The sequence below is a fragment of the Canis aureus genome, chromosome 8, assembly GCF_053574225.1.
Source record: "Canis aureus isolate CA01 chromosome 8, VMU_Caureus_v.1.0, whole genome shotgun sequence".
In the NCBI taxonomy this organism is placed as follows: domain Eukaryota; kingdom Metazoa; phylum Chordata; class Mammalia; order Carnivora; family Canidae; genus Canis; species Canis aureus.
Genome location: NC_135618.1, coordinates 39,982,644 through 39,999,584, shown reverse-complemented (window position 1 = coordinate 39,999,584; position 16,941 = coordinate 39,982,644). Strand labels below are relative to the sequence as shown.

General features: G+C 44.0%; 1 protein-coding gene across 5 annotated transcripts; it reads left to right on the top strand.

Annotated features, from left to right (window-relative positions):
• The first annotated feature begins 7,112 nt into the window (after positions 1–7,112).
• On the top strand, positions 7,113–15,772 carry ZNF597 (zinc finger protein 597). 5 transcript variants are annotated; one of them, XM_077906380.1, is made up of 4 exons: positions 7,113–7,246; positions 7,602–7,688; positions 8,936–9,062; positions 10,945–15,772. In XM_077906380.1, exons 2-4 carry the CDS (start codon positions 7,656–7,658, stop codon positions 12,048–12,050), a joined length of 1,266 nt encoding a protein of 421 aa, XP_077762506.1. In that variant the 5' UTR covers positions 7,113–7,246; positions 7,602–7,655; the 3' UTR covers positions 12,051–15,772. The 5 variants fall into 5 exon arrangements, with proteins under 5 accessions (XP_077762506.1, XP_077762503.1, XP_077762502.1 ...); XM_077906377.1 differs by having other exon boundaries at positions 7,246–7,357; XM_077906376.1 differs by lacking the exon at positions 7,113–7,246 and adding an exon at positions 7,287–7,504.
• Positions 15,773–16,941: the final 1,169 nt, after the last annotated feature.

Genomic DNA, 16,941 nt, shown 5'->3' with positions numbered 1-16,941 from the left:
AAAGAATTTTGGAAACAAGGCTTCCAGGATCTTAAGGGGGCTTGCTATTTTTAGGTCAAAGTCATTTATTACTATCTAATAAAACCTGAATCGTGAGACCCCTCAGATGTATATCAGTGGGTCATATGCTTGGGGGATGATTGCTAACATAAATCTTGGAGGGTAGAAATAAAAGAAATTTCTAAAGGAATTTCTAAAGTAGACTTACAGGATCCTGGAGGAGGAGGGAGGCCTGGCTAAGATTGTTTTTTGCCTTTACCAAGGTGTCAACATCGAGGCAGTTGAGTTTCTAGAAGATGGTCACTCTGCCTGTTTCAAGGACTTGTCAGTGGGCTGTAAGCAGCAAGGAAATCTAAGTTTTCATTTCGCCTTTGTTTCCCACATCAGGCCCCATAACCAGTGTGGAGCCCGATGTGAGGCTTGAACTCACGACCCAGAGATCAAGACCTGAGCCAAGATCAAGAGTCAGATGCTTCATCGAGTAAGCCACCCAGGCTCCTTTGAAAAAGCTTTTTTTTTTTTTTAGAAGTATGCACACCCGGGCGCTGAGTGGCTCAGTCAGTTAAGCATCTGCTTTTGGTTCAGGTCATGATCCTGAAGTCCGACTCGAAGCCACTACAACCAAGAACCAAATATCTTGCTTCCAAAGAAATTCCCTTTTGGTGTAAAATGCTGCAAGTAGATCACCAAGGATGATCCTGCTTGCTACAATGGAACCAAGACAGAAGTAGCAGAGGACAACCATCTGGACGCTTAGCCCGGTCTTGAAGGGTCAGGCCAGCATATTGGGAGGGTCTGGTTCTCCAGTTCGGTTGTCAATGCACCCTGAGACTGGGTTTACTGCTCAGACTTGCAAAAGAGTGAGGCTTAAGCTAAATGCTGGGTTACCTTTTTTAAGGTAAAGGGTCACTGGAATACCCCTATTCCTGCTCCAGGTGCCTCTTCTTCTATTACGGTTCCTGGGAAGCTAGATTGCTAATCAGGAAGTTCTTGGTGAGTAGGGTATACGAGAAAGGGAAACAGAGAGTCTTTTTTTTTTTTTTTTTTTTTTAAGATTTTATTTATTTATTCATGAGAGACACAGAGAGAGAGGCAGAGACACAGGCAGAGGGAGAAGCAGGCTCTATGCAGGGAGCCCAATGCGGGACTTGATCCCAGGATCACGCCCTGAGCCGAAGGCAGACACCCAAACACTGAGCCACCCAGGTTCCCCCGGGAAACAGTCTTAAGGGAGATTTTTTACTCAGGCCATGGTCCAACACAGCAGGCCCTTCTCTAGTGTCAGGAACACTTGTCCTATACGGTCAATATTGCCTTGAGCAGCGTCAGGAGGATGCCAGGGTCCCATTGAGATGAGGCCCTTCTGTAAACACACATTCCTTTTTAGACCCACACATCACAACCTCATTAACTTCCCAGGCTTTGCTTAAAGTTATTTCTTATTTCTACAAAAGTTGACTTCATCTTGGTTTTCTCAGCTTAATTATGAGTTCAGCCTTATTCTCCTTCTTCCAAGTTCCTGGGAAACATGTCATTACAGGAAGCTCCATGTGGACTATGTTGATGTGTCTGATTGCTAAAGGACCAATATATCACAACTTTATTTAAAATCTTTTTTAAGGGATCCCTGGGTGGCGCAGTGGTTTGGCGCCTGCCTTTGGCCCAGGGCGCGATTCTGGAGACCCAGGATCGAATCCCACATCGGGCTCCTGGTGCATGGAGCCTGCTTCTCCGTCTGCCTGTGTCTCTGCCTCTCTCTCTCTCTGTGACTATCATAAATAAATAAAAATTTAAAAAAAAAATCTTTTTTAAAAAGTAGGCTGCATGTCCAGCATGGAGCCCAACACAGGGCTTGAATTCACTGACCCTTAGATCAAGAGCTGAGCTGACATCAAGGGTTGGATGCCCAAACAACTGAACCACCTAGCGCCCCTAAAAATCTTTTCAATAATAAAGCTCACACTGTTGAGCACTTCTCTTATGCTAGAGTGTTGTGTCACGTAGTATCTCATTTAATCACTGCAAAAACACAAGAAATAGTTACACTCATGTTCCTATTTTGCAGCTATGGAAACCAACCTGAGAGGATCATTCAGCATTTGCATGTCTCCTTATTGCTGTTCTTCAGTACATTTTTTTTTCAGTACATTTTTAATAATGATAGTATTTTACATCTAGTTATGCGTTCCTTTTTAAAAAATTAATGTTAGAATTTCTCCATATTACTTAAAATTCCTTATAAGTAACACGTTAATTGGCTGCAGTATTTCCTCCTAAGAGGAAAACTACTACTTACACGTTAGGTCATTTCTAATTTTTCTCCACTCTACATAATTCTGCAGTAAACACCTTTGTGATTTTCCATTTCCAACACATTTCCTTAGGAGAACATGGCACTTTTTGCCAGTTGCCCCTAATGTCTACTTTGTGCTTCTTTCTCATCTTGATTTAACTTGTGCTTTTTAGATGGGCATGGGCTATCCAGCATAAATATTATGTTTCCTAGCCTCTGTTGACTGAGGCGTGTTTCTCTGACCATGTAACTAAGTTCTAGCTAATGGGATGTGAATCAAAGTGGCAGGTACAACCTTCCAGTTCTGCCCCGTAAAGAAAGGGACATGCCCTGCTTTTCCTCTTCCTGCTGGCTGCAACTGAGACGTGCTGGTGAGCCAAGCTGGACTGGGAGTCTGAGAGTCATGACAGAAAATACCCTACAGGAAGCGAAGCGCAAAGCAGAGGGAGTCTGGGCCCCTAGAAGCTTTCCAGGGCACAGCTGTCATACTGGCTTGAATTAGAGAGGAAAATATATTTCCATTTGTTTAAGCCAACGTTACTCTGGGTGTCTGTGTATAGTTAATGAAATCAGATGCCCAATTAATACAGATAGAAATTTACAATTAGATTTACAAGGTCGAATGGTTTGAAGTTTTTTATTTTGTCTTTTTTTTTAGATTTTATTTATTCATGAGAGACACACACACACACACACACACACACAGAGAGACAGAGACATAGGCAGAGGGAGAAGCAGGCTCCATGCAGGAAGCCCGATGCGGGGACCCAATCCTGGGACCCTGGGATGGGATCACGCACTGAGCCAAAGGCAGACGCTCAACTAACGCTCAACTGCTGAGCCACCCAGGTGTCCCTGGTATGAAAAGTTTTAAACCTCATAATCCACATACTAGGGACAAATTACTCTATAAAATAATATGCTCCTTTTATGGAGCATGTAAAAGCAAAGCAAAAGTATATGTTTTACTAGCCCCCTCTATCATTCAGTATTGATAATTTTAGAAATATTGACTAATAAAATGAGTTTCATTTGAGTAGGTTTCCTCTGACTTGGAGTGCACCATCCACATCAAGACACAGTGGGCTTTAGCTCACTCTCTGGAACTCTTCCCACTCTGGCTGGCTCTCTGTCTTGTTCCTCATGTACAGCCTTTCTGTCTGCTCCAGGGGACAAAGAGGCAAGGCCATTACTTCGCTACTGGCCATGCCATGCTATCTTTGTTCACTCCTGAGCCAAGTGTCTCAGACAATTAAACCCATGATTTCAGAACGCTCCATCTGAAGGGTCCTTTGGGGGGGAATTGTCTAAGCATGGAGTCTTCTCATCTATTCCCCACCCATTGTTCCTTCTCCGTCCTCACTGAGCATGCCTAACCTGCATGCTCTATAGATCTCATTATCTTCCAAGAGTCTCTGCTTACAGCTTCTATTTGCAAGAATCAATCAGTATCTGTAGGTCCAGAATCTTCCTTTGGAAGCATTTCTAGCCTCAGTGACAGAAAGAATTCTGTTAGAATCGACACAGAGTAAAACCACTTTCTGGTAATAGAATTAGTATATTGGAAGCACAACTTAGAGCGTAGAGCTTGCTTCCTTCCTTCTTCCCCTCTCTCCTTCCTTGCTCTTTCTCTTTTTTCCTCCTTCCTCCCTTCTCTCTTTTTTCTTAAAAGATTTCATTTATTTGAGAATGAGAAAGAGAGAAAGAGCATGAGCAGGGGGAGGGACAAAGGGAATAGCAGGCTCCCCATTGAGCAGGGAGCCCGATGCAGGTTCAGTCCCAGGACCATGAGATCATGACCTGAGCCTAAGGCAGACAGTGAACCGACTGAGCCACCCAGGTGCTCCTTTCTTTTTCTTTTTTGAGCCTCTTTCTTTTTTTATTTTTTTTATTTTCTTTTTGAGCCTCTTTCTAATGAAGGAATTCCTGCCCAGCTAGAAATAATCCTAGCCCCAAAGTCATGAAAGTCTCTTGCTTTTCCTTTTTTTTAAAAAAAAAGATTTTATTCATTCATTCATTCAATAGAGAGCAAGAGAGCACAAGTAGGGGGAGGGGCAGAAGAAGCCGACTCCCTGGCTGAGCAAGGAGCCCGCTGTGGGCTCAATCCCAGGACACTGGGATCAGAACCTGAGCTAAAGGCAGATGCTTAACCATCTGAGCCACCCAGGCGCCCCGAGCCTCTAGCTCTTGGTGACGGTAAATCCTGCAGGCATGATCAGCATCCATCATTCCCTTTATTAGCAACTGGATACTAGTGAGTTCAGGTTTCTAACTGCCCAGTCAGGCCTTTTGGATTTCTGCGAGAAAAGCCTCTTGCTGAAGTTGGGAGAAAAAGCTGATGTTCCTTATTTACATTCTTCTGGTACATTCTGATATGGCCCTGCCAATTTCCCAGGTAGTATTTACATCTCACAAAGAATACAAAGGCTGTGGGACACCTGGGTGGCTCCGTGGTTGAACGTCTGCCTGGGTCACTTCCCTACAGGCTAGACCATCCAAAGCATAAACGTTAAAGAAGAGCTAACAGCCTGGTACATGGTCTAACCTGAAAGCATATTCTTCATAGAATCATGGTAGTGTTCAAGTAGTCATCTTTCCCCCTCTCCCTTTGTGCTTGTATTTAATGCTATTCTTATGTCAGGGATATCTCATCTAGGGCTTAGATTCTCCTTATTTTGATTTTTGGCCCTTTCACCAAGAACAAGAGGCTCCTGTGGCTCTTACCTTTTTTTTTTTTTTTTAATATTTTATTTATTTATTCATGAGAGACACAGAGATTGAGGCAGAGACACAGACTGAGGGAGAAGCAGGCTCCCTGCAGGGAAACCCATGCGGGACTCCATCCCAGGACCCCGGGGTCACAACCTGAGGAAAAAGCGGAGGCTCAACCACTGAGCCACGCAGGTGCCCCGTGGCTCTTACCTTTGAACTTTGACCTCATTACAAAGAAATAAACACAGTTTCCAATGATCAGAAGTGAAGCTTGTGGTATTAACTCATTGGATAACCAGAGAGAGAGGGTTATCTTTGAAATGGGAGAGGAAACAAAATCTTCCCTAGACCCTCTAACTACCAAAACTAAACAGGTAGATCAAGAAAGGAGCTTGAAAGATTAATCTTGCTAAGTGTTAAGAGAGACCAAGACTGAAAGAGTAAGACTGAATTATATGCCCGTAGGGAAGTTTTTCCTTATCATTCTTCCACCTGTCCTTCCACCAGCTTTTTCCTTCCCCCTGGGACCCCCAGATACCTCTTTTGTGACCCATTCCCAGAAGGCCTAGCTCTTTTATGTCAATGTCACTTGTGGCAGACACTCTTAGTACCTATCTGACATCTGTTCTGCTTCCTTCTTTTTCTTTTCCAACAGAGCCCTAATATTGTGCAGGTAGTTGGCCAGGGGAGGCTGGGTCCTTCCCCCAGTTCCAGGGAATGAACTATGGTTGGTCCAAACCAATGAAGGTAGGTATAGTCTTCTTACCCTTGATAATAGTTAATTTAGGATGGATACCTGGCCTAATGCATGTCTGCATTTATTATGTGGATTTCATTTTCACTTTCACCAATATACTATGGAGACAGAGAAGAAACAGGGAAATATTGGGACCTTGCTGGTGTCATTGAGCCACTGAATTAACCAGCCTGTACCTGCCCTACTTTTGAACGTAATTCTGTTAGGTTTTCTGTTATTTGCAGATGAAACTGTCCTGATAGTCCACCTCTTCCCACTCCTTATTTTGTCAATTCTGATAATATTGTTTCAATAATCATGCAATCATTTATTGAGTAATCTTTTAGATCTTGGCACATGTTTGGCACTAGAATAAGAAAATAGGGGCAGCCCGGGTGGCTCAGCGGTTTAGTGCCTGCCTTCCGCCCAGGGCCTGATCCTGGAGATCCCGGATGGAGTCCCACGTCAGGCTCCCTGCATGGAGCCTGCTTCTCCCTCTGCCTGTGACTCGGACTCTCTCTCTCTCTCTCTTTGTCTCTCATGAATAAATAATAAAATAAAAATCTTTATATATATATATATATATATATATATATATATAGAGAGAGAGAGAGAGAGAGAGAGAGAGAGAGAGAGAGACTTACCCAGAATTTTCTATTAAGGTACCTATCATCCTTGCTTTTTTAGCTTTGTAAGCTGACAACTTATTTGAAATTACTCTCTGAGGAGAAGCATTTGGAAGTCTTTGCATTAAGGAAAGCAAAGTTGTATATTGGCCAAGATGACCCAAGCAATCAGTGGCATAGCTTGGGAAGGAGCCCAATTTAAAATTCCAAATCCCTACACCACGGCACAGCGAGGTGTAAAATATGCGGCCATAGTACAGGTCGAATGTGAGGTATCAGAAGGCATACAGAGTCTTGAGAAGCAAGCCTACGGCTCTACTCCGGGTTGAGATCGGCTGTGGCTCTGAGCCTGACCTGGCTCGGCGGGGGTGCAGTCGCGGGGCACAATGCCCCCACAATGCACTGGGTCGGAGACTAGCAACCTGGCAGAAGCTGATCTGAACTTTGTCGACGCAGAACACACTCCTTTTCACTACACAGCCTCAGAGTCAGCCCAAGACACAGAAGACTGCTCAGGCCAAGGCTAGGACTTGCACTCCTGCCCACTCACCTCACCCTGGGTGGACCCACATTTCGGTGCCAATAGTCTTTCGAGTTCTGGAGTCTCCCTGTCTTCTTGCTTTTCTTCTTCCCTGCAACATTACGTCGCTTAGAGGTCACCCGACCTCTTAACCTCCTCCCTACTAGCTGCAGGTTAAGCCGGCAGGAGCTCACGCGGGAGACCCAGGCACAGGAACCGGAAATACTTACTTCGAGAGACGGGCGGAAAACTACATCTCCCAGCATGTCCCGTGAGTCATCGGTCCTCCGCTAACGGACTTGATTGGTCAACACACGAGAAAGACTGCCCCCTTCGGAGTACCGCTAACCAATCACAGGGTAGAGTTTCGTAAAAAACATGGGGGCGGGCCGTTTCCGGCGGTTTTCCCAGCAGCTCCAGCGTCGAGGAGCGTGGGAGCTTCGCAGTGGTCCCGGTTTTCCGTCAGGAGTGTGGGTTGGGCGTAGCCATGTGCTATTTCTGGCAGGGGTGGCGGGAGGCTTTCTAAGATCACCAGTGTCGGAGCGGAAGGTGGGACCTGGCCCGCCTGGGAGTCATGCCCTCCGAGGCTGGGCTGCGGAGAGGAGCGGTCGGCTCAGGTCTTAAAGGGGTTGGGAAAGCGAGGAAGCCTTGGGAGTGCATGAGGGGCTTTGCAGCCACGTTGGCCCTTCTGAGGATCATTCTCTCCCCTCCCAGATCTATCCTGAAGTCAGTGTAGCCACTTGAGGAAGGCACTCCCACCCCACGGGGATGGCGTCCGCGCTCCCAGCAACCGGGGCCCAGGTAAGACCAGGTCCCTGTTCCTGCTGCTACTGTCCGGCCTCTGCCTGCCCTCCTTTGAAGAGGGTTGGGAATGCCCGTCTCGGTGGGAGGGCTCCCAGTCCCAGTAGCCCTTTGACCAAGCTGTCTTTTCTCCTAGACCAGGCATGTGGGAGAAACGGTGTATCCCTCCGTTTCCTTTCAGAACCGCCAACCGGGAGCAGGGCCCATTGGAGAAAGCTATCAGAGGACCTCAAAGTCATTTTCTGGAATCCTGCTCAAACGTGCAGAATTCTAGGGTCATCCCATATCTTTTGAATAAACACAGAAACAAACAAAACCCCCAGGCAATTCCTTTTTTAAAAAAAATATTTTATTTATTTATTCACGAGAGACACAGAGAGGCAGAGACACAGGCAGAGGGAGAAGCAGGCTCCATGCAGGGAGCCCGATGTGGGACGCAATCCCGGGACTCCAGAATCACGTCCTGGGCGGAAGGCAGGCGCTAAACCGCTGAGTCACCCAGGGATTCCCAACCCCAGGCTATTCTTTTTTTTTTTTTTTTTTTTTTTTTTTAAGATTTTTATTTATTTATTCATTCGTGAGACACACACACACAGAGGCAGAGGGAGAAGCCGACTCCATGCAGAGAGTCCGACGCGGGACTCGATCCTGGGTTTTCTGTGTCAGGCCCTGGGCCGAAGGTGGCGCCAAACCGCTGAGCCACCTGAGCTGTCCATCCCAGGAGATTCTTAATCGTGGAGGTTCTATTGGTTTGTAAGACTGTTAAAATAGGGAAGCAGGACTAGGCCTGGATGTGATTCTAAAGAGAGCTTAGCAGTGAGTGTCATGTGCAAGAAGGAGAGACTAGCAAGCAGAAGGATGTTGGGAGAACACTGGAACCCCTGTCCCTTTTCATGCTTCTTCCTGGGCTGCTCAGTCTTCTTTCCCTTAGAGCGTCATATGTGATGGTTTCCCTTCCCGAGAGGTCCCTCATCTTTTCTAGAAGTCTCTTCTAGAACTTTTTACAGTTTACCGTCTTGGCCCTTATACCACTGCCTCAAAAATTATGTCCCTTTTTTACTCCTTCCCAATTTCCACCATCACCCTTAGAACCCATTTATACACCATCCCCAGCACTCAGGAACCTTTTAGTGCCATGCCCCTTTCTCCCTGGGTTCTAATGTTTCTAGCTCTGGTGTCTTCTCAAACCGAGTAAGGAGGTGGTCTTGGGGCCTCTTGTCCTGAGTTGGGCTCTCATGTTGTTTCAGGGGCCATTGCTGTTTGAGGACCTGGCTGTATATTTTTCTCAAGAGGAGTGTGTGAGTCTGTATCCTGCCCAGAGGTCCCTCAGCAGAGACACTACACTGGAGTGTTTCGAGGACATGGCCTTGATGGGTAAGGCAGTTGTTTTTCCTGCATTTTGGAACTTTGGTCAGTTTTAGGACAGGATTTCATGTCTCATTCCCATGTTGGTATGGGGGCATGGGACCTATCTCTGGGTGATCTATGTGGATATGACAAGAACTTGCTGGACAATGAGGTTTTCAAACGATGAAATGATCTCTTAAGACAAAAAAATCCTACTGAGTACAGTGACTGGTTTTTGCATGAGACCTGATGGTATCTGGTAATCTTCCCAAGTATTTGTTATAGTACTTGTTATAGTGACTGTAACAATTTTACTTTCAAAACCTCATAAGGATAGGTTACTATCATTTGCTAAAGATTCAAAATTGATTTACTCTTAAGGGGGTTCTGTGCCATTTTCACATAAGGGAAACTATATGCAGAAACGATGCCACATAGAGTTTGCCTCTGTCTAGGGTTGGCTCTTGGAATGACATCATAACTTATGTTTTATATTTTCCACCTCTCTCTTCCTCATGTGCCTTTCCCTCTACCTTTTTGAACATAAGAAGTGTAGGTATAGCTATTTTAACATTGTTTCTACTAGTTTTATCACCTGTGTCATTTCTGAGTCTGTTTCTGTTCATTGATTATGCTCCTAGTTATGGGTCATATTTTTCTGCTTCTTCACATGTCTGATCATTTTTGATTGGGTGCTGGACATTGTGAGTTTTATGTTGTTGCATAGTTGGCTTTTGTTGTTTTTAAAATATTTTTGGACTTTGCATTTAAGTTACTTGGGATCAGTAAGATCCTTTCAGGGCTTGCTTTTTGCTTTGTTAGGGTGTATACAGAGCAGCCTTTAGTCTAGGGCCAGTTTAACCTGCTGCTGAACCATTGTCTTTCTGAGGATACTGCCTAATGCCTTGTGTGTTCCACCTTGGCTGGCAGGAACATAACTATTGAACTATGTATGATGTGAACTCTAAAGATTGTCTGTTCCTTTTGATGGTTCTTTTCCCAGTCTGGGATAGTTTCCTCATGTGCACTTACAGGTTAATACTCATCCCAGGTCTTAATGGTGCCCTACCTAGATGGCGCCTGGGCACCTGCCTCATCCCCAGTATTTTGTTGTCAAATTCTAGCCATCTTGTAATCCCTGAATTTGCTCTCCTCAAATCAGCAAAACTACTGGCTATCATTTGGATATCCACACTACACTGCAGCCCAGAAATCCTTTCTAGGCAGTGCACTGGGGCAGTCCTAGGGCTGTTTCTTTGTAAGGAGAGACCCCTTTTATATTGATATGTAGCCTTATAAATTAAGAATATTTGGACAGATACTACAGAAGAATGCTTTTTGGCAGGCCCAAGTTTTGTCAGCCATCCTAGCAGTGAGACCAGTTACCATTTGGCTGTTGTATGCATGGTAGCTCTACCTTGATCTCTCCTCCAGGACAGGTAAAGAAATTTTGAAGAACTCTCCGGGTGACAATAACACTATTTCTAATAACCAGAGTGTTTATCTGCTAGGTAGAAAATAGCCACTTGCTCTCTTTCTCTCTTAAATATGACTTCCCGTCTCATATTCCAATTGTGTTTGCTCAGTGGTCACTTCAGATTACTTAAATGATGAAAGGTTTTTGAGACTCAGGAGACTAACTGGAAACCTCCTCTAAACAATGGCTACCAAGATTGCCTTTGTTCCTATCCCACTGGACCCTGACTTAGTTGCAACTCTTTTCCACTTCCTCCATCACAGGATCACCTCTGGAAAGTCAGTAGAGCCTGCTGGCCTGATTTTGTATAGAATTGGTGCCTGGGTTCTAGGATAAGCCATCTACAGATTCTTGGTCCCTGTGTAACTAGCATGTTCTTTCCCCAGCACCTCTTGAGGTCTATGTTTTGCTTTGTTTTGTTTTTATCAACAGGAGGGGAAGGCAAGACTGAGATTCCACAGCAGTTAAATCTAGAGTCTACGGGATTTGAAGAACTTTCCCCAGAAAACTCCATCGCTGTGCCCCTTGTCTATTACCCAGAAAAATCTGAAACTGGAGTTGGAGACCCAGAAAGAAAAGTATCAGGTGGAGCTCCTGCTTGCAAGAAGAGGTTTAGAAGCCTATTAGTTACCATTGAAAACCAAACCCCATTACTAGAACTATCTCAATGTTTAGGAACCAAAGCACTTTCTGAAATTCTTGAATTTCCTGGGGAAGAAGCCAAAAATTTGTACAAGTGTCCTGAATGTGACGAAAGCTTCAGTGATAATTCATACCTTGTTTTGCATCAGCAAACTCATTCAGGGGAGAAAAAACATAAATGTGGTGACTGTGGGAAAATTTTCAATCATAGAGCCAACCTGAGGACACACAGGAGAATCCATACTGGCGAGAAGCCTTATAAGTGTGCTGAGTGTGGCAGCAGCTTCCGCCAGCACTCACATTTGTCTCGGCACATGAATGTCCACGTAAAGGAGAAACCCTACACGTGTGGCATTTGTGGGAGAGGTTTTTTGTGGCTCCTAGGATTGTCACAGCATCAGAAAATCCACACTACTAAAAAAGCCTGTGAATGTACTGACTGCAGTAAATATGGTCAGAAAACAAATCTTGCTCTGCATGAGAAAACACACACATTAGCCACCCAGTATGACTGCACTCAGTGTATGAAGTGCTTTGGGAAGCCCTCGCTCCTTATCCTTCCTGAGCAGGGACATGAAGATGACTCTGAACACTGCAGCGACTGTGGGGAAAATATGCTTTTGTTCTCAAAATTCAAACCCTTAAAATGTCCTGAGTGTACGATGACCTTCCTTCGTGTCTCTGAGCTAATTTCCCATCAGAGCATTCATAGAGGGGAAAAACCCCACAAATGCAAAACATGTGCAAAAAGTTTTATTTTGGATTCAGAGCTTGCATGCCACCAGAAGAGCCACACAGGAGAGGAACCTTTTAAATGTACCATGTGTGGGAAAAGTTTCAAGTTGTATATGCATCTCATTGTTCATCAGCAAAAACATAAAAAAACCACCATGTAAATAAACTAAGTTGTTGTTAATGCTGTACTTTTCAGTATGTATACTGAAAACTGGGGACCAGTTACTCTTTATGTGCTAGGGATTTTACATGCATTCTATATCACATGTCACTTTGTCTCCAGCACAACCTTGCTTTAGGTACTATATAATTTCTATTTTATAACTGAGGAAGCATAATCAACGACACAGCTAGTGAATGAAGCCAGGATTCTAACTCAGTAACTCACTCACTGTTCACATTCCATTTGTATGAACTAGAGAATGATAATGAATTTTTTTTATATCAGTTTTCATTAAAATGAAAGTTTTGCTAGAAGTTCCTTTAATTTTGTTACATGGTTTCTAAGTAAGTTTTAGAAGAAAGAGAATTTTCTTTCTCTCTCTCTCTTTTTTTTTTTTTTGCCAGGTCTGCAGATTTATTATCTGGGAAAGTAATCCGCTGATATCTGTCTTACACTTTTTGGTCTGTAATTATTGGAATGTAACATTTGTAAGGAATGGCATATCACTCGTGAATTTCTGATGTGGTTTAGAAGCTTTTATACCTGAGATGAAAAGTTCCCAAATACATGGACAAGTTGCTACTATGATGGCTATTAGTATCTGTAGAGTTTCCATTCTCAGATCTGATGCTACTGGCCTTTGTGACTCATTTACAAGGAATTTTGGCTCTCTGACTGTAGCCTTTTGTTGCCAGGACTTGATCAAGGGAAAGATACTTTCTCCTCTTTGAAAGGATTTACCTCTAAGTCTCTACCAAAGCACACTACCTGCCTTTCTGTGAATAATAGTAACTATTTAATGAACATGCTAGATGATTTAGATGTATTACCTAATTTGATCTTCAGGATAAATCTGACAGAGGAAGGGCTATCCTTGTTTCATAAACGAGGAAACTGAAGCCCACAGAGGTAAAGTCAGTATCTTGCCTAGATAAAAATGGCTGTGTGCTGAAGCTGGCATTTAACCTTGGGTCTCTCTGGTGCTAAAGATTGACATTCTTAACCCTGTTATGTGTTGGTATTTGTGTTAGGACTGCCAGCAGCCAGGAAGGTTGAGATGGGTGGTTAAGAATGGTCATCGTGGAGGCTACCCTGTGCACATGCATCCTAGAACCTTTTAACTACCTTTGTGCTTTATTCCAAGCCTGAGCCTGACTTAACATGTATGGTAATAAAGCAACAGAAAGATTCCCTAGGACTTCCAGTTCAAACTCCTATCCCTATGATCAGATCAGAGATTGCAACTCTACAGAGTACAGTCTTTATGGTTTTAGTTGGATTTTGGTTAAAAAAACATGCCCTCCTCCTCTCCAAAGAAAAATACATATGGGAAGTGGCTAAGAGTTTAACCGAACTATTTGACAATACATAGGTCTTTAGATACTGCTTTACATATAAATATAGGAGCAAAATATTGAATGGAATGGTCACTAATGTTAAAAAAACAGGGAATCTTGCAAATATACATTCATACAGTGTCTCTTTAAAAATTGTGTTTCCATCAGCAAAACTGGTTTTTAAGGAACTTTTGATCAGGATGCGAGAATGGTCTTATTCTACTGAAGTAGTTTAGAAGTACACACCATTGACTAAAGTGGAGTTATCACTGGGGAACCTGGTGATCAATAATAGACCTCTTTAGGAGAGTAGTACCTGGAAGATGTGGTCTTTCTACAGAACAGCAGATTGGGAACTGAGTATACAAAAAGATAATGGCTACTGCTGTAGGCTCTTAACATCATTTAGAGGTAAGAAAATACTCCTGGTGAGTGAGGGAAATGGAGACCCTAACCCAGCTCATCAACTCCTATCCCCCTTTTTGTTTTTCTTGTTTCTTGTTTGCAGATCTCCAGTTGAGACCCTGTGCTCTGAATGTCAAGGTCACAATTAACTCTCTGTTTCTGATGTCTGCATTCAATATGAGACACCAGTCTGTTGGGGCTTTAGGGTCTTAAAAAGTAAGGTCATCTGTAGGTTCTTCTTCAGCAAGTCTCTGGAGAGCTTAGAATTGTATGTAGAAAGATGGTCTCCAGTTTGATTTCTTTTTATTTATTTATTTATTTATTTATTTATTTATTTATTTATTTATTTATTTTTCATGGGAGACAGAGAGAGATTGGCAGAGACATAGGCAGAGGGAGAAGCAGGCTCTTCGCAGAGAGTCCCATATGGGACTCGATCCCGGATCCCGGGATCACGCCTTGAGCCGAAGGCAGACGCCCAACCGCTGAGCCACCCAGGCGTCCCTCCAGTTCAATTTCTTATTAGGCAACTTTGGGATATAATAATCTGTGCTAAATTCCAGAAAGCACTACCCACCAGCTTTCCTGCTTCTGTGTCATCACATTATTAGTTCTCTTGTTTCAGCTGACTGAACAGGGTTGCAGGGCAGGAGATGAAATTGGGAAAGAGGCCCCTACTTGCGCAGTTGCTGCAGAAAGTAGGGAAGGCTTAGAAGGACTTGGACAGAATAGGGCTGACATAAAAGACGGAAGCTGCCATGCTTTCCTTTGCTCCTACAACAGTATGGGGGAAGGTGAGAATTTATGCCATAAATGCTGTTTTGTATCTCAGTATGAGAAGTCACCTTTCCAGATGAGGCTTCCTTCACAATTAAATTCATGTTTTACATTTTTACTTTCCAGATTTTGTAAGGTTATGCCAAACCTCCACAAGAGATGAGAAAAATAGTACTTTTATAAAAATATTAACATACACATGAGTGTAATTAAAATGCCTTTTGGTGTAATACTCATTGTTGACTGGGATGCAAAAGAATTTAAAAATTAAAAAAAAAAAACAACTTTGAGTGTCAGTTACTGTGAAAGAGGCATATTTTCAGGTGTTGCCTTATTGTGCACTTGCACTTAAATACATTTGCTGGAAAAAAAAAAAAAAACATTTGCTGGGTGTAATTCAAGCTGCTCTGAGCCTAAAATGTTGGTCAGTCCACCAGTGAGATCCATGCTGTTTTTATGATGATGGCTTTTTCACCTTTCTGTTGATAGCGTCGACTGATAGAGATCGATTTCACAGTTTGTCATGAACTCAGAGATATTAGCTTAGTATGTCAGTATTAACAAAGTTAATATAGGGATGAGAAATGCTGAAATTTATTGTTACGAACGTTGGTTCACTACTTGTTGCAGCATGGATGTTGACATAGTGTGCGGGGTGAGAACTTTGTACTGAAGAAATTGACTCTTGAACAAACGTGGTTTCTGTTGTTGATGCACAGATGAAAAGGTGTATCAAACAAGTCCTTAATGTGATCGCCTGAATATCAGAGTGTATTAACAGCCATCATTGAAACAAACAGCATTATTTCAGTAGAGTTCGGATGTCAACAGTTTATAACTAAGGAAGATGTAGGATTTAGTTGTTAATCTCAAAGGAGTTGGACTCAAAATAATTGGCTATTCACATCTCCCCATTTAACACAGAAAATGACTAATCCAGTATAGAGGGAATTAAAATAAGTGATACTTCACAGTTAATCGTGTTTTGAGTTTTTGACTTCTGAGATTCCATATAATTGTCATTGTTCTGATGTCTGTAGAATGTTACACAATCTGATACCAGATTCTTCTCAAAGTAATCTGCCTATTTACTGAGTATGTGTACAAGGCAGTTAATAGCTTATATATAATTAATCTATTTTGAATTATCTTTATATGATTTCAGTAATAAAGTGTTTTTGCTTTGACCATCTGTTAAAAATGTAACTAAGTGATTCTCATTTGAAGCATGTATATTCATCTGTTTTAGTTTTGTAGATTGAGCACGCTATCGATCCGATGTCAGAATGATCATTACCCATCTTTTCACGGCCCATCTGACTACTACAGGGTTTTCATCTTTTATTTTTTGACATCCCTCCTTGCATTAACAGCCTGGAGAGGCTGGGGATATAACATAAATGCACATTTATATAACTAAGAATATGCGGCAAGCTCTAGTTCGTTTGGATAACTCGGAAGTATGTTTGTCATGTGCACTTGTATTGTCTAATATTTTGATTTTACCAATTTCGGTGTATTCTGAACACTCTTAGCTCTGGAATGCACGCTTCCACCAGGATCTGATGTGCGATTTGGCATTTAATAAATGCTATTCTCTGAGGATGTCGATGGCGTGACATTGTTCTACACGTCAGTGGTTCTGGACCGCACCGAGTTGTGAAGACTGGCGGGATTGTGGGTTTGGAATGTGAATGCGTGACTTCGAACCATTTCCTCATGGAGGTGCAAATCGTTAGCTCCCCGGAACGCAGAGGAAACTGAGGCAGCCGCGGCCCTGCCACCGCAGTACTGGGAGCCCGACACCCGCGGCCGCACAGCGCGGGGAGAGCTCACGCGCCATACCGCTCCCAAGAGGCTCTGCGCGGCCACGGAGCGCCCCCCCAGCCCGCCGCGGAGGCCGGCGGGAACACCAGCGAGATGATGCACGCGAGCCGCTCGCCCGGCTGGGAACCGGAAATGGCGCGCCCACTTCCGGCGTCCTCTTCAGGCCGCTTGGCTGCGCGCCGTCTGGTAGGCTAAGGTACCGTGAGTGGCGGGCGCCTGGTAGTGGGCACCTGTCGGCGGGTTAGACGGGGTCAGTCGACCCCCCCCCCAACCCACTGCGGGGCGGTCTCCACAGAAACTGGGCGGCGGGGCCGACAGTGTCTGCCGACAGGTCCCTCAAGTCTCGTCCTCTGCCCCTTGTGTGACCGTCGGGGAGGCAGACGAATCTCCGTTCCTGGACCCCAGGCACTGACCGCGCTCCCTCCCGGGTACGAACCCCGCTTTGGCAACGCGAAGCTGCCGGCTCGGCCAGCTTGTGTGCCTTTGGCTTGTTGAAAGGGACACGCTGTGCTTCCGACGTGCTCTGCGTGGTGTGTCACCTGT